The sequence below is a fragment of the Nyctibius grandis genome, chromosome 6 (assembly GCF_013368605.1).
Source record: "Nyctibius grandis isolate bNycGra1 chromosome 6, bNycGra1.pri, whole genome shotgun sequence".
Taxonomy (NCBI): domain Eukaryota; kingdom Metazoa; phylum Chordata; class Aves; order Nyctibiiformes; family Nyctibiidae; genus Nyctibius; species Nyctibius grandis.
Window position 1 is genome coordinate 56,417,101 of NC_090663.1, and position 26,905 is coordinate 56,444,005.

At 43.1% G+C, this 26,905-nt stretch overlaps 1 protein-coding gene across 1 annotated transcript; it reads right to left on the bottom strand.

The window, feature by feature from the left end:
• Nucleotides 1-1,103: 1,103 nt before the first annotated feature.
• LOC137664807 (SWI/SNF-related matrix-associated actin-dependent regulator of chromatin subfamily A containing DEAD/H box 1-like) lies at nucleotides 1,104-24,321 on the bottom strand. The gene is given in 16 exon segments (XM_068403303.1): nucleotides 1,104-1,165; nucleotides 8,090-8,199; nucleotides 8,931-9,113; nucleotides 10,352-10,470; nucleotides 11,368-11,556; nucleotides 12,686-12,807; nucleotides 13,069-13,186; nucleotides 14,073-14,168; nucleotides 14,478-14,615; nucleotides 18,593-18,728; nucleotides 19,151-19,226; nucleotides 19,435-19,494; nucleotides 20,855-20,954; nucleotides 22,878-22,970; nucleotides 23,345-23,515; nucleotides 24,295-24,321. Coding segments are annotated over 16 exon segments (1,797 nt in total). The 5' UTR covers nucleotides 24,319-24,321.
• Between the last annotated feature and the right edge of the window lie 2,584 nt (nucleotides 24,322-26,905).

Genomic DNA, 26,905 nt, shown 5'->3' on the forward strand with positions numbered 1-26,905 from the left:
GTTTATTCAGCATCCGATATTGGCACATTTGGGCCATTTATGTTTTGTGGGATTGTGGGATTGAGTGCGCCCTCAGCAAGTTTGCCGATGACACCAAGCTGTGCGGTGTGGTCGACACGCTGGAGGGAAGGGATGCCATCCAGAGGGACCTTGACAGGCTTGAGAGCTGGGCCTGTGCAAACCACATGAAATTCAACAAGGCCAAGTGCAGGTCCTGCATGTGGGTCAGGGCCATCCCAAGCACAAACACAGGCTGGGCGGAGAATAGATTGAGAGTGGCCCTGAGGAGAAGGACTTAGGGGTGATGGTCGATGAGAAGCTCAACATGAGCCGGTAATGTGCGCTTGCAGCCCAGAAGGCCAACCGCATCCTGGGCTGCATCAAAAGCAGCGTGGCCAGCAGGTCGAGGGAGGTGATTCTGCCCCTCTACTCTGCTCTCATGAGACCCTACCTGGAGTGCTGCGTCCAGCTCTGGGGTCCCAACACAAGAAGGACATGGAGCTGTTGGAACAAGTCCAGAGGAGGGCTACGAAGATGATGAGAGGGCTGGAGCACCTCTCCTATGAAGACAGGCTGAGCGAGTTGGGGCTCTTCAGCCTCGAGAGGAGAAGGCTCTGGGGAGAGCAGCCTTCTAGTACCTCAGGGGGGCCTACAGGAAAGCAGGAGAGGGGCTTTTTACAAGGGCAAGTAGTGACAGGACAAGGGGGAATGGTTTAAAACTGAAAGAGGATAGATTTAGATCGGACACTGGAACAGGTTGCCCAGAGAAGCTGTGGATGGCCTCTCCCTGGCCGTGTTTAAGGCCAGGTTGGATGAGGCTTTGAGCAACCTGGTCTAGTGGAAAGGTGCCCCTGCCTGTGGCAGGGGGATTGGAACTAGATGATCTTTAACGTCCCTTCCAACCCAAACCATTCTATGATTCTATGATTTTTAAGCATCAGTACAATGCTGTCGGTGTTAAAAATTTTCAATACCATGAGGAATACAATAAAGAAACTATAAAAAGTTACAAATGTTCATAAAACTCATGGTCATCAGTAACCTAAGAGCCTTTGGGGTACAACATCAACTTTATTCCTTGAATTCCACAACGTATTTACCTTTTAGAGGCCTAATGAAGCTTTTAGTAGTGTCGCTATATCTGATGGAACGGTTCCTTCTTCTCCTGAGGAATAAAATCAAGCGTTAGTGTTACGACCTGGTCGCAACTAGTTCATAAATCCCTTGGAGTAAATTAAGGTGAAACGACACCAAATAACTGGTATGAAATTAAGAACAATTTATTAATACAGGGAAAGTTGCATGGTTGTAAGTGTCTTGGGTTTCTAAAGGCATTGAGAAAAGAGAGAAAAGCAAAAGGGAAAAGAGAAAGAGGATAGAGACTACGAGAGAGAGAAAGAGAGATCACCACCCTTGGATCCAGCGATGTAAGTTGTCTGTAGAGTTGGTAAGTTGCTTGCAGAGTTGCTCCTCCGGTAAATCGCTTGCAGGATCGGTCCTCAGGTGGCGGGCGGGAGCGCGCGCCAGCATCCCAAGTGAGAAGTGTTGAGAGGGCACGGAGTAAATGCACGCAGACCAATATGATCGTTAAGCAGATCTCGTTTATTTACGTATCTGAGGGTACATTTATACTATTCTATTGAGGGTACATTTATACTATTCTATTTTTGTACATACTCTGTGTACATGTCATTTCTATTGTGATTGGTTAGTATGCTTTGTTCACACGCCTCTATATTAGTTCTGATTGGCTTATGCTAAAAAGCTATATCTTGCAGGTGCAGCATTCTTTCTTATTTTTCAACTTCCCCATACCTTATTTTTCTCATAGCCAAAGTCCTTGTTCTTTATTATGATTGGCTAGTTCATTACCACCCCATTACCACCCCCTGGGCATGCCTGGACATAGCTCGTTCAGTACCTCGTTCCCACCATTGTCCCATGGGAACCCCACAAATCCCCCTTTTTGTTTTTGAACGAGCCATGTCCCGTCTCGTCCTTTTTGTCTTCGTTTCTTATTTAAACCTGGTTCCCTGTGTCTCGCAGAGCCCGGTCAGAGAATCCCAGCCTTGGTTACCCACAAATCCTGCTCTCTGTTGTTGTGCCAAAAAGGCTGTATTGACCATTCGTTGTACAGTTCTCTGCAAACATGCAAACAAACAGGATAACACAAGTAGGATAATGCCTATTATAAACATTCCCATAAGTAAACTCTATCTACAAAACATGCAGTTTGCTTCAGAACATACTGTTATTCTCTATTATTCTAGCTGAAAGGAAAATTACTGACAGGAAAGCTGATTCTGTATAAAGGTAACACAGAGCAGGCCTTTTAGAGCCTCCTCTGAGGCCTACTCTTGCTAAATCGTTGCTAAACCATCCGGTATCAATTTCCCCCTTTGGAAGTAGTTAGATTTATTATCTCACTACTTCCATATACTCTTCTCAATGATTGTCTTAACACAACCCACGAAGATCCCTATGATAACTATAATCACAACTACATAAACTATTCCCTCTAACAATGTGGCTAACCATCCTTTTAGAGACAATCCACCTAATTCTTGCAGGATTTTGTTGAGCCAACTATTTCCTGCTGTATCCCTGATTGTCCTGTTGTTTTTTGTTACTCTCTGTCGGATCTCCGGCTAAAGTTAAATGGTTAAGTACATAAACAGCTTTTGCAAGTCTCTCAGAAGGTTCAGTTTCCTCTCCCCCTTTTTGTTTTTGCAGAAGCTGTTTCAATATACTATGAGCACGTTCCACAATCGCCTGACCCGTAGGCGAATGAGGAATCCCAGTGACATATGTAATACCCCATAGTTGACAAAATTGACGAAAAATCTGTGAACAATATGCTGGTCCATTATCAGTCTTAAGTTGTTGTGGAACCCCAAGACTTGCAAAGCAAGCAAGTAAATGTCGTTTGACATGACGACCTGTTTCCCCAGTTTGTGTTGTTGCCCATATTACATGTGAAAACGTATCAATAGATACATGAACATATTTGAGTCTTCCAAATTCTGTAATGTGAGTAACATCCATTTGCCACAGTTGCAACGCACACAACCCTCAAGGATTTACCCCTATCCCAATTCCCATGCCAATTTTCTGACAACTAGGACAAGCACTGACCAATTCGCATGCTTGTGCCATGGTGAGGTGAAATTGTTTCGCTAGCATTTTTGTTGATTGATGAAAGAATTGATGGGATAGGCGAGCTTGTTCAAATAAATTTGGTGATATTTGCGTATAGGACACAAGTGTGTCTGCTTTATTATTGCCAATGCTCAAACCTTGATCAAATTGATGACTACGAATGTGTGTAACAGAATAAGGTACCTCTCTGAGGTTTATTGCCTGATGCAACTGTAGCAAAATGGTGTAAAGTCGCATATTCTTCACTGGTCGTATAAAAGCTCTTTCAATTCGATTTACAATGCCTGCTGCATAAAGAGAGTCTGTTACAATATTTACAGGTAAGTCCTTCCAATTTACAAAAACCTGATATATCGCAAAAAGTTCAAGTGTCTGTAATGAGTCCTCAGTTTGTCCTGAGAATTTGCAATGTTTCCATTGTCCATCCTCTTGCCAGGTAATAACTGCTGAATGTGATCGCTTTCCTGCATCAGTAAAAACAGTTAGTCCAGTCACAGGTATCTCTGATCTGATAGGTTTTTCTTCCCAATCCTGTTCGCAAATAAACTGTAGCTTTTTATCTTTTGGCAAATGTGTTAACAATTGTCCGGTAAAGTCCTGTAAGGCCATTTGAAAAATAGTTGACTGATTTGTTAACCACTGTAGATATTCCTTCTTGATAGGTAAATAGATAACATCTGAGTCTAGTCCAGTAATGTCTGTAATTCTTTTACGCACTTTGACAAGCAATTGTACTATTGCTTCCACTCTGGTACAAATTGTTGTTTTAGGATGAAAAGCCAAAGAGTCCACTCGAGCATTGCCTTCTGCAATAAACCCAGGCAAATTAGTATGATTTCTTACATGTAAAACATAAAACAATGCAGTTCGGATTTGAATTTCTTGCCACAGAGCTCGCAGCAATTCAAAAACACACTGATTACATGTATTGTCTATAACAGATCTATCCAATTGCTTTACAATGCCAGCTACATATACTGAATCAGTAACCAAATTAAAGGGAATGGGAAAATTCTGAAATACTTCTAATACAGCTCGTAATCCTACCACCTGAGGTGAACCCTCTTGTTGTATTACTATAGATTCCCACTTGCCGTCAGAATACCAGACAAGGCCCGCCTTGCCTGTGTTCCCAGATCCATCCGTAAAAATGGTAATTCCATCCACGGGAGTGTCTGTACACCACACTCCCGTGGCAATTGGAAGTTCCGCACTCAACAACCTGTCCCGAGAAATTCTCCATAGCTGTTTGTAAAGCAAAGCTATTAGCCATACACCACTCAAAATATCGAGCTGCAATAGGAACGGTTAGTGATGCAGGATCTCTGGCCACAAGCTCCCGACATCGCATCCGTCCTTTGATGATAGTCTGTGCCAATAGCTCTGTAACGAACCTGATCATTCTGAATTCCATTGACCAATTATTACCTATGGAATTTGCCTATCAAACAAAGTGATAATTTGTATTTCTTGATTCAAATCAATACGATGTACAAATTTGGAATGTAGCCTGCTTTCTACTTCTGTAACCAGTTGCTGTACCTCTGCAGTAGTCTGTCGTGGTGCTGTTAAAGTTGTGTCCCCTGCTAACAATTGGAATAGAGGCTGCAATTGTGATGACGTAAGCCCCAAGTACAGCCGCAGCCATAACTTGAGCCTTATGTTCCACAGTACCCACTTTTGCACATGCCTTTATCATAACATTCAAATCTGTTTTTCCAGGTAAAGCTTCAATGATCTTTTGACAATCAGCATTAGCCTTATCCCTGTTTGCCACAGGTCCAAGGCTTGGCAGCCGCGCAGGTTAACCCCGCGTGGAAACACCAGTCCTGTGCTCCCTGCGGTTTGGGCTGCGAGTTAACTGCTTAGGCCTGGAACTGGTTGGGAAGATTCATTTGTGTCAGCACACGGTTCCCCCCCCGCGTTCTTTGTCCAGTTTCCCTGCACTCTGCAGCTGGTTGTTATCAGCTGACCTTGAGCATTATACTTAGACCTGCACAGCTTCACAAAATGCCTCAGCTTCTCACAGCAATGACACATCAAAACAGAGTTATCTCTCCCACTCAACTTCGACTTCTTAAGGCAGTTTTTCTTAAAGTGACCTTCTTGCTCACATGTATAACAACGATGAACTACCTTAACTGCCACCGCAAAAGTTTTTGCTAAATGCTCCATCTGAAACGTGGTGGTTCCTACTTTCCCACAAGCATCCATCAGCTCAGTTAAGGTGGGGTCATGATTCGCCATCCCTGCAACAACTCTCCCGCAGTCCTCATCTGTGTTGTCCCTCGCTAACTGTAGTAACAATGCTTCTTTTACAATTTTCCAATCTAACGGTTGCCAAATATTTCTTCCCTCAGGACCTGCACCCACAATCACCGGATATGCTTGTGGAATTATAACTCCTTCTAATAACGCATCTCGAATGATCCCTTTCCATTTCACTCCTCCCTCACCTCCCCCCCCGCTCCCCTGTATACGCGGGCGGATGCTGACTCTCTCCCTCACCTCCCACATTACCAGATGGACGCAAACCTCCCCCCCCGCCCTGATCTAAAGGTGGAGTAGGGATTTGCAAAGGAGGTTGAGGTGGCCGTAATACTTGTCCTGAACACAGGGGGGGGTTTTGGGGAGACATAGTCACGTGTCCCGAGGCGTTGGCTGTACGATGCTGCTGCAATTCCGTCTTTAATTCTTCCAGTCGTCTACCAAGCTCTGTCATGTCAATTTAGTGTCCATTTCATGATGGTAACGGTCCTTTAAGTCCTTGTGACTCTGGTACTGCTGACTCCGTAACTGGAGACTTTAACGGTGGTCGTTTAGCGCCGGAATGTAAACTTTGTTCAACAGACTCAGGAAACGGCGAATCCAGTAAAGGTGGATACGAAGCAGGTTTACCCTCCTTCTTGTTCTCCTGCTCAGCCTCATCCGTAGAGAGATCAATGAGAGGAGGAGGGGGTTTCGGAGGGGGTTTCGGCCAAGTCTCCTGTTCAGCGTCTGAATCAATTAGTCCAAATCGAGTTTGTGTTTTAGGGCACACTACCGGTTCTAATGGATCTCTATCTATTTTACTCGCTCCCCGCTCCTCAGCTTTTTTCGGAGCCGTCCGTACCCACGGTGATAAAGGAGCTGCCACCGGTACAGCCACCGGGGCCGTGGGAGGTGTTGGTCCCGCAAACAGTGAGGGGGTAGTAGGCGCTTGCCGTCCTAAAGCCATAAAAGCTGTATGTGTGACTTCTCTCTCTGCTTTTATTCCTTTTAACGCTTCGCTAACCAGCCTCCATGTAGCAGACAATTTAAAGATTTCCTTATCACCACTTGACACTGCATTCCAGAGAGAGTCACCAATCTTCTCCCATAAAGGCACTTCAAAGACATCATTAAAGGTTGTAAAATGTCCTTTATCTTTTGCCCAAAACAGTAACTGCTTTAACGCAGCTTCGTCATATTTAATTCCTCTCTCAGAGAGTATATGTTGGAGGAGTTTCACCACTGCCACTTCTGTCTTGGTCAGGGTAGACCCCATTCCTCCCCCAGCTGCCTGGGAAGCCCTACCCAGGTTTTCCTTTGCTAGCAAAACTCGGGCTTACCGCATCCGTTCCTGCCGGTGCGAAAATCCAGTGCCGGGGCAGCACTCTACAGCTGGCTTCCTCTCACCCTTTCCTTTCGTGCCGTTGTCCGCTGCTTCTCCGCAGTCTCCGGCCGAAGGCCCCTGGTCCGGGGGAAGGTCCCTGTTCGGGCGCCACTTGTTGAGAGGGCACAGAGTAAATGCACGCAGACCAATATGATCGTTAAGCAGATCTCGTTTATTTACGTATCTGAGGGTACATTTATACTATTCTATTGAGGGTACATTTATACTATTCTATTTTTGTACACACTCTGTGTACATGTCATTTCTATTGTGATTGGTTAGTATGCTTTGTTCACACGCCTCTATATTAGTTCTGATTGGCTTATGCTAAAAAGCTATATCTTGCAGGTGCAGCATTCTTTCTTATTTTTCAACTTCCCCATATCTTATTTTTCTCATAGCCAAAGTCCTTGTTCTTTATTATGATTGGCTAGTTCATTACCACCCCATTACCACCCCCTGGACATGCCTGGACATAGCTCGTTCAGTACCTCGTTCCGTACCTCGTTCCCACCATTGTCCCATGGGAACCCCACAAGAAGGTCTAAATACTTTAGGTCATTTGCGTGCGAGATAGGAGAGGGTGGTAACATCCCTCTTGTCTCCCCCGCCTCTGCTCACTTCCCATGCTAATTGGGACGCCTGCGCTTTGTAGTCTTAGATTGTTCTCGAAATGAGTCGGTGGTCCCCCAAGGGGTGTCTGGTGGTCGTGATCCCCTAGTTGTGGTGTCCGCTGTATGACCCCGCTTCTGCACAAGCGTGGTTGAGGCCTTGCAAAGTTGTTGCACATGTAGGCTGGCCCCAAGGAAAAGATACCATCCCGCCTCCACAGGACTTATCTCTTCCTCCAGCCAGAGTTGTAAATCACAACAATTAAGGCACAGCAGGGGTATTGTTCTGTTCCCAAGACCCTTATCTCTTGCCAGACTTGCAGGCCTCTGTAGTATGCATACCCTCCTCCAGCCAGAGTTGTCAAACAAGTTGTTTAAGGCATACAAACTCTGTCCGTCACAGTTAGTACAGCTCAAAATATTTCACATAGACAGACAGAAGTCTAGCTTCTCAAAACTGTACAAAACCCTCTACTTGTACAAGTCTGTCATTGATTTGTGGGTCAGACTCAGAGGGCACTTCCTGTCCAACCAAACAATAATCAGCACAAATACATCTTTGTAGTTTAACATGACAAAAAAAAAAAGGCTTGTCTGCATCCAGAACCTTGTTTTTTTTTCAGAATAATAAACTGCAGCAACCTTAATTCACTTAAGTGGACATCATTGTGGGCAAGAGACTTACCTACATCTGCTGCAGTCATATCTTCTTCTAACTTCAGTTTCTGCTGGCTGATTTTCAGCATGGATTCTTCAATAGTCCCCTTACTGATTAGCTTTATGACTTTTACCTCTCTGGAAAGCACAAAATAGGATAAATCCATTTTAATAGTTTCTTTGGATTAGTGCACAAGGGGAGGATGCTGTGCCTTTACTCAGCTGGCAGTGGTTTAAAACAAGAAGGAGGAAACGAACAAACGGGCAATACAAAGAGCTGCTAGTTTTTCTGTCGGGACCAACTGTGCTCTGTACTGCCAGAAAGCTTGTTTTCTCCTGCACTCCCAGCCACCGCAAAGTCTGGACGGTCACAAAAAACTCCGTTAATAGAAACAACTCAACTTCCACCTCATCCCATACTACACTTGAATTACCAGTTATTAAACATATTCTATTGCTCAGGCTAGCTTATTCTGATGGAGGACTCTAAAACAGTCCATGGGTTCACTCTTATGACAGGGTGGCACTTCAGAGCTTACAAGTCTCCTGAAGAGAACAAACAGCTTTGCCAAACAAACCCAGAGACTTCAGATCTGCCTTGAAATAGTTCCTAGCACCAGAAATTTGAGAATTACAGAGAATTCGAGAGTTATAGAGAACTGGAGAAAGGAGGAGAATGTAAATAAGGCTTCTTTTGGCAGCAACACAGATGGAGACAATTAAAATTACCTATCTCCCACACAACCCAGACACGGTTTATGCAAGTCTCTGCTTAAAATGGAAATTTTAATCATAAAACATTGTCTTGTTAGCCTCCTTTGAGACCCTGCCTCCAAGAAAAGCCAAGCATTGTCATTAAAAAGTCTTACCTTGTTTGACCTACTCTATGGCATCGGTCTTCTGCTTGCTTGTCATTGTAAGGGTTGCAGTCAATATCATGCAGAATGACAACATTTGCCAAGGTCAGATTAATTCCTAAACCGCCAGCTTTGGTTGTCAGGAGGAATACAAATAGACCCATATCTGTATTGAACTGATCTATTAGGTGTATTCTGCAGAACACAAGAAAACATGCATCAGTCCTTGGAGAAAACACCACACTGGCTCCCGAGTCGAATACAGAAGTTGAGATGATGATCTTTTGAAAGGGAGGACAGTGGCATTGCAAAGCACGTCAAAAGTACAGACGTTACGCAGAAGGAAAAAGGGTACCAACAGTCCTCAGCAGTGACCAGAGAAACATACTCAGAGTGACAGATCGATAGCAAGGAACGAAAAGAGGCTTGCAAAAAGATTTTGGATGATCATAGAATACAAAGAGCAAGTTGGAGGACGAGGGAAGACTGAAGTACATGAAACAAACAGGGGTGGGGGGAGGGAGGAATTTAGCTTCACGACTCTCTTCTGTACTAATTGCACATACAAGGAAAGTAACAGATTTCAACTCTAAGTGGGAAGTAACACCACAGCAAGAATGACAGGCTTTTGAAACGAAGGGAAGAGCATCTAAAAAAAAATTTTAAAAAATCAGGAAACGGCAGAAAACCAGCACAGCTCAAATACAAGAAAAGCACTGCAACATTTTCAGCTGTGAAGGACAGAGTAAATGGTTTGTCCCAGAGAAACAAAGGGGTTTATCTGCCTATTGTAACAGATCTACTTTACTTCCAAGGAATATCTACAGGTGAGCTTTTGTTATGGCATGCTGACACACAAGCAAATCAAACACGCCATGAACTGCTGAAGACACAAGTTTCCATTTTAATGGCCAAGACTGTAACCCGACCATCCAAAATTCACCTTTCAGCCTCATCTTGTAGAGGCTTGGTTAAGTGAGAAGGGGCACGATCTTGTGCCACTGAGCAGTCTGAGCAACCCAGGCTTTGAGCTACGCAAGAGTTAAGTCCAGAGCTCCGAGTATGTAAATCCATAGACCAATCACAAGTGCGATCGGGATGCGTGATTAGCATGTACTCAGGTTACCGCCTATACATTCGCGGCGTGCTTTGCGAATAAACGAGAAACTTCCATACTCACATTGAGAGGGTGTCGTTTACTCCGGACCGTCGCCCAGCACCTGCGAGCGCGCCCCCCCGTTTTTTCCCCTTACTTCATTCATCCTTACTAAGGTGATCTGAAATCCAACATTAAACCCCTTCTATAGTCAATGCCCAGTGATCACACAATTCTATACACTGGAAAACAAAGGTAAGGGGTTTGAGTCACCTCCCCCCCCGCCATGCACACATTCATTTTTTTCTCTCTCATCTTCAGCAAAAGAGCCACATACCGATCAGAAATGGGTATTTTTCCATCCAACCTAATATATCTATGTTGGTGGTGTTCTAGGAAAACTTCCAAGATATCCAGCACCATAGTAAACTGGCTAAACAATACAACTCTGTCACCCTGGAAATGACAAAGCAAAACAAAAGCTTTAAAACACGTCCATTACAGATAACAAACTACACAAATACTTTATTGGTGCAAATACATGATTTTACTTTGACCGAATCCCTATTTTCCAAACTAAAAGACTAAGCTGAACTTCATCAAGTCAGGACTGACTTTCAGTGAAGATATCATATCCAGTATTTCTGCTGAATTAACCCACCTTTTGTCAGTGCAGTAATTTTTTACTTACTTTGTACTTACGGGACTTAAGCAATCTAGAAATCACCTATCAAATCCATAAATGACAGACCTACTCCACTACAAACATCAACAAAACATTTTCTTTACCAACTTAAGTTTAAGCTATATTCCATATAATACAGAGCAGTAGCACTCTTGTCTGAAATAATCGAACAGATGAACACTTGTGCAAATTCAGGATACTCTGAAGTATTACGGTACATGCTTATTTGTAAAATAAGCCAGTTTGAATCTATGACTCAAAGCAGTGACCTCTTCTTACCTTTACACTGGCTTAACACATACATGATTATTCTTATGTAATACAGTCTTATTCAATTGCCAAAAGGTCAAAGTTCATGAGCTGTGAAAATGACGCTAGCCCTGCGTACATCGAGAAAGTAGCGTCAACTCAGGATGAATGTTCTAAAACTTGGAAAAATGGGGAAGCTTATTTCAGCTGTCTCTAAGGTGACCTGTGGAGGCAGGACTGCACATTAAAAGCTCTAAGTATTGCTTTGCAATACTGCACATGCACTAAATCACATTGTAATACTCCACAAAACAGCAACTGGGTTGCACATACAGCCAGCAGACGTTAATTTAACCCGTTATTTAGAGCCACCCTTTAGATGGACAGGAAAAGATGAGTCAACCATCTCGAGTACCAACCTTCTCTTTAAGGTCGGAGAGAATGCGTTCCAGCGCTCTAAACTTGCCAGAATCCAAGATCTGATCCATCTCTAACTTGAAGTCATTGATGTGAGAATATTGCTTAGAAAGCAAATGCAGCTCAAAATCTGTCATTACCGTCATATCTTCAAGGATAAGGTCAGGGTTAGCATCGTAATGGGTGGGTTCCTGTTAGCAAAAAATGAAGGCAAATAATGCAATACACAATCTCGCCAGACAGACAGGAAAAAACAGAAACACCACACAATAACACCCAAAGTTTCTGAAAGAACAAAGTAGCACGACTAGACATGGGCAAATGCCAGAGCGTGCCTCATGCAAGCAACAAAAGATGAACACTGCCACCCCAGGTTTATAGTAGAGGATCATTACTTTGCAATTTAGCTTTTACAAGAACCAAAAACTAAGAAGAATATGCTCAACCTCCATAAAAATTACCTAGTTCCCATCAAGCCCTATGACCTTTGACCCCTGAATCAGACCTCTTCCCCTGAAGACACATTCCCTTAAAGGGAGGTCCAATCCTTGGAAAGATGGTAGAAGACATGGGAAGCCCAGCCCAAGATGTAGGGTGGGTAGAGGGATGTCATGCCTGGAAGAAAGAGGAAAAGAAAAGCCACATCTGGAGAGTACGATGGTATGAGTAGGAATAACAAGGGACAAAAATCCTCCATAAACCAACGGGTGACTTCTTCCCTTCCCCCCAGCCTTGACTGGCTTTATTCTAAAACAAAGCTGCAGATATTCAAAGCCAGCTGTAACTTTCTTAGAGGACCTGCTGCACATTCAGGGTTTTTTTATACTTCAGAAAGAAGCAACAATTTTCCCCCAACTCCACAGGCATTAACCCCACCCAAATTAAAAAAATAATCCTCCACAGTTCAATACTTACGCCTTTCTTGTTTTACTTCTGTACAGCCTCGATTTCTTGCTACTCAGAAAATACTAGTAAACTCAAGTGCCCACCCAGGATTTTTTTCATAAGTACTTTGGTTTTAAATTTTGGGCTGAAGGGATGAGGTGTAAGTGGGAGCTAATGAACAGGAGATGACTGCAGTCCCACAACTGTTCGCTCCCTTCTAATATCTGATACAAAAAAAGCCCACCAGTGTTAAACACAGACAGAGCTTGATTAGAGCACTGGATAGATGCAGAGAAATAAAAAAAAGCCACAATAAATTAAGTTTTGCAAAGACACGCTCTTGACCAGAGGACTGACAATTAAAAAAAAAATCTATTTAAGTTGCATTAAAAATTCTGAGAAATTAAGGATTGCTTCTGAATCTCATCACCTTACCTTGAGCATAAGCATGGACATTGTCCTGAGCTTGTCATCTGTGTAATACTGACGGTGCAAGAGAGGGTGATTAGCCATTTTTCTAAGTTGCATCATTACATTTCCCATATAAGAGTTTTTCTCTGTAAACAAAGAAATAAGGTCTATTCAGAAGCAGTACATAGATGCCTATCTGACGCATCTTTATCTCTCAGAGGAACTTTATTTCTAAGGATTGAATTTGACATTTCAACTATTACCTGAACTTTGGAAAAATTCATAGAAAGGATATAATCAGTTTATGAGCGTGAGACATTTCTACAAAGCAAGGGCTTTGTAGTCACATTCGACACATGTCTGGGCATGAGAAAAATCCAGCAAAAGTAAACGAGACCCTCACATACCATTACTGTTAACAGTTTTCTTGACGTTCTTTAAGAGATCACAGTATAGTTGTTCCTGTTTCTCAGACATGGCGCATAATTCAATGAAATATTTTTTGGGAGGTAGTTGTTTAAGGACCTGACAAAATAAAAACATACCGGGTAAAAACTGTACTGTAGTGAGTGGTCAGTAATTCTGTACTATCTTACAAGCCTGCTTTTAAGCTTCGCTGTTCATTCTCCCCATCCCAACTCCTTTCATTGGCTGCAACTTCGCTGAGTCAGCAGTTCGACTTACAAACTCAGAACTCGTTTTGCATTATACATCACTCCCCCCAACAAGTAACATGCTCTGGACATTCCAAAACCACATGAAATAATAATACATGCAATACCTGGAACCTACACTCATGCTAGTCAGAGATACCCCCTTCAAGCCAATGACTACTAAGTATGCAAGTGCACAGAAACATTTTTCGGATCACTACTAAGTTTTCCCTTTCTTTTATCTATGCAATTCTAAATAGAAGAATTTAAATAGGGTTTGGATTTTAGAATGAAAGAGAAACATTTTGAAGACACCAAAATAACTTAAAACGCACATTTCTAGTCATACATATGCACAAATACACACATGCACATTCACTGCCTTAATCTTAATCCTTTCAGTTAAAATAAAACATCACTACTCTCAAGTCACAAATATTTTTGTGGTTAATGTGGAGGATTTCTCACCTCTCACCGCTTAGCAGTGCACTGAAACATCTTTCCGTGATCTCTCCTAACTAAATTTCCCAACTGTAAACAGTCAGCAAATAATGAGCATCAAAACCCAAAGCTGCAACAGCTCACATTTTTACTTGCAAACTCCTAAAAGATGAAAGATAGCTTAAGTTTCTTGCTCTTCCCAGACAAACAGGTAGAACTAGCAGTGATAAGATTTGACATTAAATTCTACTGTTAGTCTCAAAGACTATCAGGCCTTTTGATAATATGAAGCCATTATTTGAAAGATAAAACATTACCTCATCTTTTATTCTTCTCAAGATGAATGGTTTTATTATCTGCTTTGCATGTACAATCCTCTCCTTTTCATATAGGCTTTGTGCTTCAGCACTCTTCTAAGGAAAATATTGCAAGAATTCAATTACAGCATGAAGTTTTCAGCTGTACCAATGCTGCCTTGACTATTCTAACTTCATGAAAAACTCAGCCACAACAGACAGATCTAACAGGACCATTAGTGTTCTGAGATACCCTGTTATGACACATTTTTACATTAAAAGGTTTATTTCATTGTTTCATTTTCTAGATTTTCATAATCACACTACCTGTTTCCGTAAGATACCAATATAAACCAGAAGTGATAAAGCAACATCAGCGTCCTAACAAAAAAAGTTATTTTCAAGAAGAGAATATATAATACTTACTGCTTTTGAAGAGAACATCCTTCGGACTTCTCTTGTGCTCCTGCTGAACATACACGGCATGACAAAATTCAAGAGGGACATCAATTCCAACAGGTTATTTTGAAACGGAGTCCCCGTTAGCAGTAAGCGATTCTTTGCCTATTTGTCCAAAGTGGAAAACAGCAGTGGGAAACATTAGTCGAATAGGTTAAAAATTAATATTGGCAGAAACAACACAGCTATGGAGAACGGAGAAAATGAGCTTGGTTTAAATTGTAACTATTTAAGCTTTAAGTATATTTAGATCTCATTGAATAATTTCCTGTTTAACTCAACAAAATGGTTTACAGATCTGTGGGGAACTGAACACGTATCAATTTAAGACTATTCAAGAAGTCTAATCCAGACGTAAGAAAAGCCTTCCTGGCTCTATTAGCGTTTTTCTTGTTTGGTTGGTTTTTTTTAAATTAATGTACTAATTGTTGCTCCCATATCATAGAATCATAGAATGTTAGGGGTTGGAAGGGACCTCTGGAGATCATCGAGTCCAACCCCCCTGCCAGAGCAGGACCAATCTAGGGTAGGTTACACAGGAACGCATCCAGACGGGTCTTGAAAGTCTCCAGAGAAGGAGACTCCACAACCTCTCTGGGGAGCCTGTTCCAGTGCTCTGTAACCCTTATGGTACAGAAGTTCTTCCTCGTGTTGAGGTTGAACTTCCTGTGCTCTAGTTTGCATCCGTTGCTCCTTCTCCTATCGCAGGGCACAAGTGAAAAGAGGTTGCACCTTTCCTCTTGACACCCAGCCCCCATATATTTATACACATTAATCAGATCTCCTCTCAGTCTTCTCTTCTCCAGACTAAAAAGCCCCAGGTCTCTCAACCTTTCCTCATAAGGCAGGTGTTCCAGTCCCTTAATCGTCCTCGTAGCCCTCCGTTGGACTCTCTCCAGTAGATCTCTGTCCCTCTTGAACTGGGGAGCCCAGAACTGAACGCAATGCTCCAGGTGAGGTCTCACCAGGGTAGAGTAGAGGGGGAGGAGGACCTCCCTTGATCTGCTGGACACACTCTTCTTAATGCACCCCAGGATACCATTGGCCTTCTTGGCCACAAGAGCACATTGCTGTCCCATGGATAACTTGTCCACCACGACTCCAAGGTCCTTCTCCACGGAGCTGCTCTCTAGCAGATCACCTCCTAACCTGTACTGGTGCATTTTATTACTCCTTCCCCGGTGCAGGACTCTGCACTTATTCTTGTTGAACCTCATTAGGTTCCTCTTTGCCCAGCTCTCCAGTCTGTCCAAATCACGCTGAATGGCCACACAGCCTTCAGGTGTATCAGCCAAACCTCCCAGCTTTGTATCATCAGCAAACTTGCTGAGAAGACACTCTGTCCCTTCATCAAGGTCGTTGATGAAGATGTTGAACAGGACTGGACCCAGCACCGATCCCTGGGGGACTCCACTAGTTACAGGTCTCCAGCTGGACTTGGCACCATTGATTACCACTCTGGGCTCTATTGTGTAGCCAGTTCTTAATCCATCTGTCTGTTCTTCTGCCTCACACTTCCTGAGTTTGCTCACGAGAATGTCATGGGAAACTGTGTCAAATGCCTTGCTAAGGTCAAGGTAGACTACATCCACTGGTCTCCCTGCGTCTACGCATTCAGTCACAACATCATAGAATGCTATCAGGTTAGTCAAGCATGATTTCCCCTTGGTAAATCCATGCTAACTGCTCCTGATAACCTTCTTTTCCATGTGCTTAGAGATGACCTCCAGAATGAGCCGCTCCATCATTTTTCCAGGGATGGAGGTGAGGCTGACTGGTCTGTAGTTTGCTGGATCTTCCTTCTTGCCTTTTTTGAAGGCTGGAGTGACATTGGCTTTCCTCCACTCCTCAGGCACCTCTCCTGTTTGCCACGATCTTGCGAAGATGATGCAGAGCGGTAAGAGCAACAACATCAGCCAGTTCTCTCAACACTCTTGGGTGCATCTCATCGGGGCCCATGGACTTGTGTGTGTTCAATTTCTGTAACTGATCACTAACCCAGTCTTCACTGACTAGTGGAGAGTCTTCCCTCCTCCAGGCTTCCTCTCCTACATCCAGGGTCTGAAGATCACAAGGGCTGGTCTTAGGATTAAAGACTGAAGCAAAGAAGGTATTCAGCAACTCTGCCTTCTCTGCATCCTCGGTTATCAGGGCTGCTGCCTCATTCAGCAGAGGGCCCACACTTTCCCTGTTCTTCCTTTTGCTACTGATATATTTGAAGAAGCCGTTTTTGTTCTCTTTTACTTCCTTTGCCAGTTTTAGTTCTAAGAGGGCTTTGGCCTTTCTCGTTGCCTTCCTACACGTTCTGACAACTTCCCTATAGTTCTCCCAAGTGACAAGACCCTTCTTCCACAAACTGTAAATTTCTTTCTTCCGCGAGATTTCCTTCAGAACCTTCTTGCTCATCCATGCAGGTCTCATAGCACGTCTAGCCGATTTTTTACTCAAGGGAACGTACCTATCTTGGGCTTGGAGGAAGTGGTATTTAAAAACTGACCAACTTTCTTGGGCTTCTTTGCCCTCCAGAGTCTTAGCCCATGGGATTCCTACAAGTAGATCTTTGAATAGTACAAAGTTGGCCCTGCGGAAGTCCAGGGTTGTAATCCTACTTATTGCCCTACTTCTACCTTGTAAAATACTAAACTCCACCATGTCGTGATCACTGTTGCCAAGGCTGTTCCCAACCTTAATGTCCCCAGCTAGTCCTTCTTTATTCATTAATACAAGGTCCAGCAGTGCACCTTTTCTCGTTGGTTCCTCCACTACCTGAATTAAGAAGTTATCATTGATGCACTGCAAGGGCCTTTTTGACTGAACATGTCTAGCTGCGTGGGCTTCCCAACAAATATCAGGGTGATTAAAGTCACCCATGAGTACCAAGGAGTGTGTTCTAGAGGCTACCTCCAGTTGTCTGTAGAAGGCCTCATCAACATCATCTTCTTGGTTTGGTGGTCTATAGTAGACCCCCACAACAGTTTCACTCCCCTTTGCATGTCCCTTAATTCTTACCCACAAGCTTTCAACCTGTTCCTCCTCCCGCCCTGGACAGAACTCAATACATTTCAGTTGCTCTTGCACATAAAGAGCAACACCACCGCCTCGCCTTGTTTGTCTGTCTTTCCTAAATAGTACATAGCCATCCATGACAACATTCCAGTCATGGGAGCTGTCCCACCATGTTTCAGTGATCGCAACTATATCATAGTCATGCAATCTAAGGCAGATCTCCAGCTCCTCCTGTTTATTTCCCATACTCCGTGCATTGGTATATAAGCACTTCAGAGAGGGAGTTAAGCCACCAGTTTTCACTCTTGCTATCTGACCATTCCTGGCCACTTCCTTGATTACTAACTTATTAGTGAGCCCTGTGTTATTATTGCCCCATGTACCACCATTATCCACCTTAAATAGGACAGCAGTTTCAAGGCTGTCCTTAGGCTCATCTCCAGTGAGCCTGATTTTAGCCCTTCCCCCTTCGAGCCTAGTTTAAAGCCCTTGCAATGAGCCCCACCAACTCCTTGCGAGGATCCTTTTTTCCCTTTGAGACAGATGTACTCCATCTGTCGCCAGGAGACCAGGTGCCATATAAACTTCCCCATGATCAAAGAACCCAAAATTCCAACGGTGGCACCAGTCTCTGAACCATGTGTTAATCAGGTGTGTTTTCCACCCCCTTTCAGTGTTTTTCCCTACCACTTGAGGTATTGATGAAAACACCACCTGTGCATCCGAACCTTCAACTAGTTGCCCCAGTGCCTTGAAGTCCTTTTTGATTGCCTTCAGACTTCTCTCTACAACCTCATCATTACCAACCTGGATAACTAACAAAGGGTAATAATCAGAGGGCTGCACCAGAGCAGTGAGCTTCCTTTTAACATCTCTAACCCATATCTAACATCTCTAATCTCGTATCACATCTTTTCTAATGTCATACAGTACTTATGCACAAGTTTTCAATTGCAAGTACAAGCCATAGTTTAACCGCTTAAAGATCACCTTCTTAAAAATGATTTTGATGAAAATACCATCTTGGAAAATAAGTTGTAACTATATTATTACTGTACCAGTACTACAGTGCTTACATTAATTGTCATAAGGTGCAGGTAGCGTATGGAGCTCATGTTCTTGAGCATATGACCTTCGTCAAAAATTGCATAGTTAAGCTCCAGCCTGCGAAACAGCCCTCGATCACCTGGGCTGCTAATTGCACAGTTGTATCTGCCAGAGAAAAACATCGTAAAAGACACTTTAAAGGCAAATTTAACATGAACATACTACTATCGCAATCTTATTAAATTCCCTAAAATCGTTAAGAGCTATGGACAGAACACACGCACGAGGGGCACTATGTCAAACCGCCTAGAAGTAACCAACCATAACACAATTTACTACTGGCAAATAATTACAGTCTACTTGATGAACAGTGCCCTCCATAACACTTTCCAAAAAGCTGTGCAAATCTATCACAAAGTAATATGTATCCATTAGTATTTATTAATAGATAGATAAATACTATCTGAAGCACCTATTACACAGTACCTGCTATGGCATTAATAAAATTCCGAACTTTGTTTTGTTGTACCACTAGAGGTCAGCAGGAGCTAACCGAATCTCACTTGTTATTTAATTATTGTACTTACGTAGTTATAATCACATTGAAATCCACAACTTCATTAATGATGTCCTCCCTCAGATCTTTCCGATCTTCTTGGGATCCTGTGAAAGCACACAATGAACACAATTACTTATATATATAATTTATAGACCTATAAAAATTAAGACAGTACACAGAAATACAGTTGGCAATAAATGTGTGTTTAAACAACTGTCTTAAAACAATGCTTCCATGAGCAATTCATCTTTTCTTAGGCTGACCGTGCAAGCAACTGTATCATTGGCTTAATTTCCACATTACATTCCTCACCATGGTAAACAAGGACGTTCAGATGAGGACACCACAGATGAACTTCTCTTACCCAGTTATCTGTAAGACATCATTCAAATAAAAACCAAGTCATTTATACTTTATTACGTCTTACATAACTTCAGACACACCTCAGCATTAAGCTAAACATCTGATTTTAAAGCAAATCCCTTTAAATTCTCCTGAAGGTTAAGAAACTTTCTGTCAAAATGATGGAAAACTGATAATATTCAAGAAAATCAAACAACCCACAAGCGGGCTTGAAATGACACTTGCTTAACCAGCCTGTGCTTCAAACCCTTACAGAAACAGAACCTACACAGTCTGTAGCCACCATGTAAAACAATACAGTGCTGAACTTTTCAGCCTGATTTCTTCCCTAGACAGTTCATTCCTCAGAAAGCAAATCCCTTCAGTTGTCAGTACTTGCATGCAGAAGTGTTTCATCAGGAGAGACAGTGCCTCTGGGATTTGGCAAGCAGCCTGACAGCTCGACCCGGCTCCAGGAGTGCAGCCAGCAGAGCGACCACAGGCAACAATACCGTGCCCAAGGGGAAGCTACCTGACAGCCAACACAAATGCTGACCCCAAAGCACAGCAGAAGGAGGTCTCTGGCAAATACCACTTGACCCAGATCAGGGCTGAGGAGACTCCTTTGGAAAAGGGTCAGGAAAGCTGCAGGGAGACCGCGCTTCCCAGGCATCCCCATGCTGGTCGGCTTGGACCAGCCTGCCACTGTAACTCATGAGCCTCTATGAATCTCTTCACAAAAGCACCTTCGTTAACACTTTTATGTACACCTCAGCTTTGAAGTAACGTGCAGTTTTAAGAGTTATTTAAAAAAATGGCTTCTAGTGGATTTTAAAGGCACACTGAAAATGGCAACTTTGAACTGATGTTGAACGAGCGGAAGCTTTTCGGATGTTAAGAGAAATTTTTGATGCCCAAATAAGTATTTTATATTAAAAGCAGCATCTTCTGTCTAAATTAAACTTGCCACTTTCTCCTTTCTACAACCATTCAACAAAACCAAATTTAACTCCACAGAGAACTAGTTTCTGCTCAAACTCATCAGCTTCTCTGACGTATCCTAACCCTAAGCACAGCCTGAAGGCTAGCAATTTCAGCCCATATTCAGTAAGTAAAAAGACTTATTTTGCTAAACAAGTTCAAATCGTAGCAAGTAGCTTTATATTTTGTAAAGCATACAGCGCTTATTAAAAAAAAAATCCATGTTAGGTCTGATTAATTCAGAACAAGCATGCCTTCAGTGTGGTTTGCATTCCAATTCAAATTACTTAAGGAGTTGAATATCACCATAAGAAAACTAAGTTTTCTTTCACAAAATTATCTTTGTTTCACAGTCTGTCCAGGTTTTTTTTTTTATAACAAACCAATACTTTTGAATCTTGTAACTTACCTAACGTTGAAGCTGGCACAACTATCAAATGGGGACCTCTATTGCCCTTTTGGTAGAGATAAGCTAGAAATGCAATAGCTTCAACTGTTTTTCCTAAGCCCTAAGAGAAAACAAATCCATTTAAACAAACTTACAATCTGTAGAACATAATACTGTTTTGTACTCATAAGACAGTTACAGTCTAGTCAATGTCAACTAAAGATTACAAACGTGGGTAGAAAAATTGTCCTGTTTAACCACATTGTTTCACAGAAGACAATTCCTTCTTAAGTACAATCGCAATCAAACTCAATTATCTTTTCAGCTCAACATTTGAGCAACAGGGATTCATCTTTTCCATTTATGAAGCTTTTCATTTTAGTTCAGGTTCATCCCTCAAACCTTCTTCAAAAATTTACCTTCCTGAAACAGTGCTGCAGACAAATGATTACTTGGAAACTAATTGTTTCTTTCCATTTGAGCCACTTGTACAAAGGATATTCCAGCTATTTCTGAAGTGGAATTTAGTATGGAAATCAGATTTCTTTAAGATAACCCTGTGTTTCTGCCAATGCTCATCTTCCTGTCTTCTGTGTCATGGATTTAAAAATTTATCTTACCTACCACAAAATATGCACATAAGGTAGTTCTTACAAATATGAAACGTACGGAAGTTGAGAAACTCTGCCAAAGTCTTAGTGAAGCAAACCCATCCATTCACTCATGATTTGTCACAGATGAAGAGCAGCCAGGATTAAAAGGAACTGGCAACACATTTAGCAGCTGCATCACTAAGTTTGTTCTGTTGTACAGTTACTGGTGGTGTCAGCACCAAACAAAACCTCAAACCCACCCGCTTTTCTCTCTTATTTCAAAGCTTATGGGGAGCATAATGACAAGAGATGGTCAAAATGCTGGAGAAGCAGAAAAGCTTTCTACCTACTGAGGTTCTTCTGTATTGTTAACTACCTGTTTTGAAACTGACAGAGAAAGGTAGAAGACAGGGGCTGTCCTGGTTTGGCCTAAACCAGGCCGATTTTCCTTTCAGTGATTTTTACTTTCAGCTAAGTCTCCTCTAAGTAACTGCACTTTCTGAAACTAACTGCATGTTTTTGCAGACAGTGTCTGCTTCCAGGACTGATAACGCTCGAAGTTTGTAGTTATCGCTGAGGTACCGGTAGGGATGTTGTGCAGTAAGGCTCTTGCTGTACTTATTCTTAGAGAAACCAAGGTCACTGCTGAATTCCTCACTGCTTACAAGTGAAGAGCCGAAGCGGGGTCGCAGCTGCAGCGGGGAGCAGACAGGGCAGGTGACCCAAAATTGACCAACGAGGGTATTCCATCCCACACACGTCATTCTCGGTATAAAGGGGGGGATCACGAGGGTCTCGCTCTCTTTCTGCTATGGCCGGTGTCCAAGAAGGACTCCGTCTGTTTTCCTGCTGCTCCTGATCCTGATCCGTGCGTTCCTGAATCCAGCTCTCGACCGTCGCTAGGCCCAGCCTGGGCCTTCCCGGAGCCTGCCCTGCAGTGCCGGTGGTGACGTGGCTGACTTCAGGGGAGCTCAATCTTGGTTTTGTATATATATTTGTATATATTTGATTATTTCTATTATTGTTATTATACTCTTTTTCATTATTATAGTTTATTAAAACTGTTTTAATTTTCCAACCCAGAACCGTGACAGGGGCTCACTACAACTAACTGCTGGACAGCAGAATGAATTCTAGTTATGGGCAAGGAACTACTAATATGAATGGTTTGAGGATCATCCATTGTGATAGAAACTGCTTCCACTGCAGCAGAAAACACCATGTGACTTGTAATTATCGGTGTCCATGAATCTTAGGCTACCTTTGACTTCCAAATTGAAAGTGAGAGCTCAGAAGCTTCTAAACATTTGGAGAAACTGTTTGCAACCTAAGTTATATTAGCTAAAACAAATGACTTACACTCTGCTTGAGGTTTCTAGGAAATTAAATAATTTAACAAAGTCATTTTTGTCAAACTTTAACGATTCTTAAATAATCAGTTTCACACTTACCATTTCATCAGCCAATATGCCATTCACGCTGTGCTCATGCAGCAGCGCCAACCAGTTCAAAGCTATCTTCTGATACGGCTTGAGTTCCAAACTGTTAAGAAATCAAGATGAACGTGTTACCATCTTTTATTTGTTTCTCCATGAAACACAACTTTACACTTGTATTAATGACAGAATGGTAGTTTAACACTGCCTATATTTTAAGGCACTCCAGATCTCCTGGTGTAGTGAAAAACACAACAAACTCTATTTAATCAGTCACGTGAATACCAAAGGGCATTCCTGAAATTTCTAAGTAGTTTATCTGAATTTTCATATGTCTTAAATGATCAAAATGAATGTTACAATGAATATCTTTCTTCTAAAATCAGTCATCTACAACCAGTTAAAAGCACTTACATAACTGCTAACTTTTAAAATACACGAAAAGTTGAGTGGCATTTAGCAGCTGCATCGCTAAGTTTGCTCTGATTCAGGATGGAGGGTTGATCTATGTTCCATTCACATCCTCCACCTTCAGTCATCCTGGATACTTACATTGCCAGGTTACTTGAAATTTCTTCACATTTATCCATCAGCTTGAGAACCACGTCCCTCTCCTTCAGCAGTATCTTGCAGTTCCACACTACGTCTTCTGACTGTGGGGATCTATTCCTTGTCCCCCCTTTTTTTTTTTATTGGCATTGTCTCAGAAACCGTCCTATCCCCCGTGCTCAGACGCCATCTTCTGGGGTACAGGACTACTTGACCTTGACAACATTTTCTGAGGCAAGAAGTTAGTCGCTGACTAGGGGTGAGTGACGTCTCTGCCCTCCAGCCCTCCACCACCTCCAGAGGGACCTATCCGGGATATCGGGCGACAGGCTGGCAATGGGCCAATCCTACGGCGCGGGAACCGTACCTGGCGCGCCCTCGGGCCTGTGAGTGGTGCAAACTGTGACTGGCGGCTCCACGTCAGCATGACTCTGCAAAAATTCTCTATAAAAGAGGCCGTTTTGCCCCACCACGCGCGTGCCCACCCCTGACTGCCCAGAATCAACAGAGGGACCACGGGACGCCGCGGGATCCAGGGTGATGACTATCCTTTCCCTCTCAACTGATCTCTTTTCCTCTCTTCCTTTTACTTACTTCTCTCTTTCTCTCTCCCTTCCGTGTTCACTAAGTTGCCTCATTGTTGGACTTAATAAAGTCAAGGTTAAGTTTATTGATACCGTGCCTCGGTTGTGCTTTGTCCGAACTCAAGGATCACGAATCTATTCTATCTTTGGTCAGGATTTTGGGGTGATTTATACGGGGTGATTAATCAGTCGGGTCCCACGTGGACTGACTGCATTGAATGGGCAGGTCCCTCTCAGGACTGACTGCATTTAATTTCTAGATTTACTAATAAGGCAGATCTTAATCCGGAACCTGACACTGACAAACCAGTAGTCTTAGTCATTTTTGTAAACTGCAAAATAACAAAAAAACACTATGAACACTGGTAATAGCAGCAAAGGTGCTACAGTGAAAATCCACAGCTGCTGCACGCAGTAAGTAATTCAAGTAGCAGACAGAACAGCATCCAGATCTCCTCTCAAAACTTCAAATAAGCCTTACACACTTGGCCCTTGCAAAACTCTCTGAATCCACACTGAAGGTCATCATTACAGCTCCTCGCACAGTAAAATATATCTTAAAATACAAGAGACAATTTCTCTGAAGAGTTCCCAATGTAAAATATAGGCGCATTAAACTCCTAAAATCCCCAAGGGGAGGCAGACATACAGCGCAAAGCGAGTTTTGAAGGCCGGGCCCAGTAAGAGAACAAAACCATAAAAGGGAAAAAAAAATTGTAATCACTAGATATCCTTTTAAGCAATCCCTATTAGATACTAAAGATGTAAGATGTAGGGATCAAGGCAAAGCAACGCATCAGGAGGGCTAGTAAGATTTTGTTACGAATCTGTTCGGAGCTCGGCATTACTCAGTCCCAGTTCTATCTGTACCACAAACGGCACATTCAAACAGGACTTGGGTACACTAAAAAAATTTCAGGGATAAGGAGTCTCCCAAAACTGTGTCACGCTTTTTTTAGTCATCAAGTAGTGACAAGCTGTCCTGGTTTGGCCTAAATCAGGCCGATTTTCCTTTCAGTGATTTTTACTTTCAGCTAAGTCTCCTCTAAATAACTGCACTTTCTGAAACTAACTGCATGTTTTTGCAGACAGTGTCTGCTTCCAGGACTGATAACGCTCGAAGTTTGTAGTTATCGCTGAGGCACCGGTAGGGATGTTGTGCAGTAAGGCTCTTGCTGTACTTTTTTCTTAGAGAAACCAAGGTCACCGCTGAATTCCTCACTGCTTACAAGTGAAAAGCCGAAGGGGGGGGTCGCAGCTGCAGGGGGGAGCAGACAGGGCAGGTGACCCAAAATTGACCAACGAGGGTATTCCATCCCATACACGTCATTCTCGGTATAAAGCGGGGGGATCACGAGGGTCTCGCTCCCCTGGCTCGCTCTTGCTCGCTCTTGCTCTTTCTGCTATGGCCGGTGTCCAAGGAGGACTTCGACTGTTTTCCTGCTGCCCCCGATCCCGATCTGTGCATCCCTGAATCCAGCTCTCGACCGTCGCTAGGCCCAGCCTGGGCCTTCCCGGAGCCTGCCCTGCAGTGCCGGTGGTGACGTTGCCGACATCGGGGGAGCTCGATCTTGGTTTTGTATATATTTGTATATATTTGATTATTCCAATATTATTATTATACTCTTTTTCATTATTATAGGTTTATTAAAACTGTTTTAACTTTCCAACCCGTAAGTCTCTCTCCCTTTTCCCTTTCCCTTTCCCTTCGGGTGGGGGGGGGAGGGTTAACAGAGAGCGTCTGCTGCAGGTTTAATCGCCAGCCCAGCTTTAAACCGTGACAGATTTATTGGCGCCCAACGTGGGGCTCGAGAGAAGCTCCAACAGGTTCCTCTGATAAGTCGAATCCCGGCTCCGGCAGGAGGAGACCCAGAGAGCTCAGCTGAGAGAGTATCAGATTTCTTCCTTTGAGATTTACGAGGGGTTGGAAATTAAAACAGATAGCGAAGATGCTGATGTCATTTTTGAATGCTGTGTTATCTCATCTCTTTATAAAGCCTTTTACAGAGTTAAGTGTAATGATACCTTACTTGCCGTATGCGCTGTTTGTTACTGTTTATGTGCAGTTTATCACTGCTGGGCACTGGTCAATGTGCATTGTTTTGTTATGGCGTTTCATACTGATTTATGTCGTGATAAACTGGACTGTTACTATTCTGACCGCGGTAGCAGCGATTTTATCTGCGGGCTCCGGGCGTCCTTTAGCTGATTGTGTTAATGATTACACTTCCAATTTTACTTCGGGAAATAGTACCTTCTCCTTTTCTGCCAAGCTGATTCCTCTAGATTTTGTGAAATTCGGATGGTGCTGTCTAGGTGGCATGTTTTTATTTTCGGTTGTCCTGAATGTGTTTCTGATGTGGGATAAGATTAAGTATCGGTGCAGGGACAGGTGTAGGTGTTATGCAGCCACCTCAGATCCTACAGCGTGTGCTGCCGCTACAGCTCGCACCGCAGCTGCTACACCCCCCAAGATGGCCACTGCAGTTACTCAGACTCTAACGAGTCTCAGCACTCCCACGACAGCCACTGCATCTACTCAGACCCCAGCATCTAACGAATCTGTACCAATTGCTCCTGTAACCAGGAAGAAATACCGAAAGAAATCAGCTCGTGAAGAGGAAGATGATGACTCAGAGCCTTCTAAGGCAGAGCCATCACATGACCCAGGTGAGGGCCCTTCTCAGGCAGAGTCAGGGCCCGACACAGATGGGGGTTCCCTTGATCGTCATTTTAAAGCAGACCCATCACAGAAGAAAGGTCGTTCTAAAGCAGAACTATCACAGGAGGAGGACTCGGATGTAGAGATAACCTACCACTCCTTATCCCTGAAGGACCTGAGAAATATAAGGAAAGATTTCAGCCGTTATGATGGTGAGCCAATTATTACCTGGCTGCTCCGATGCTGGG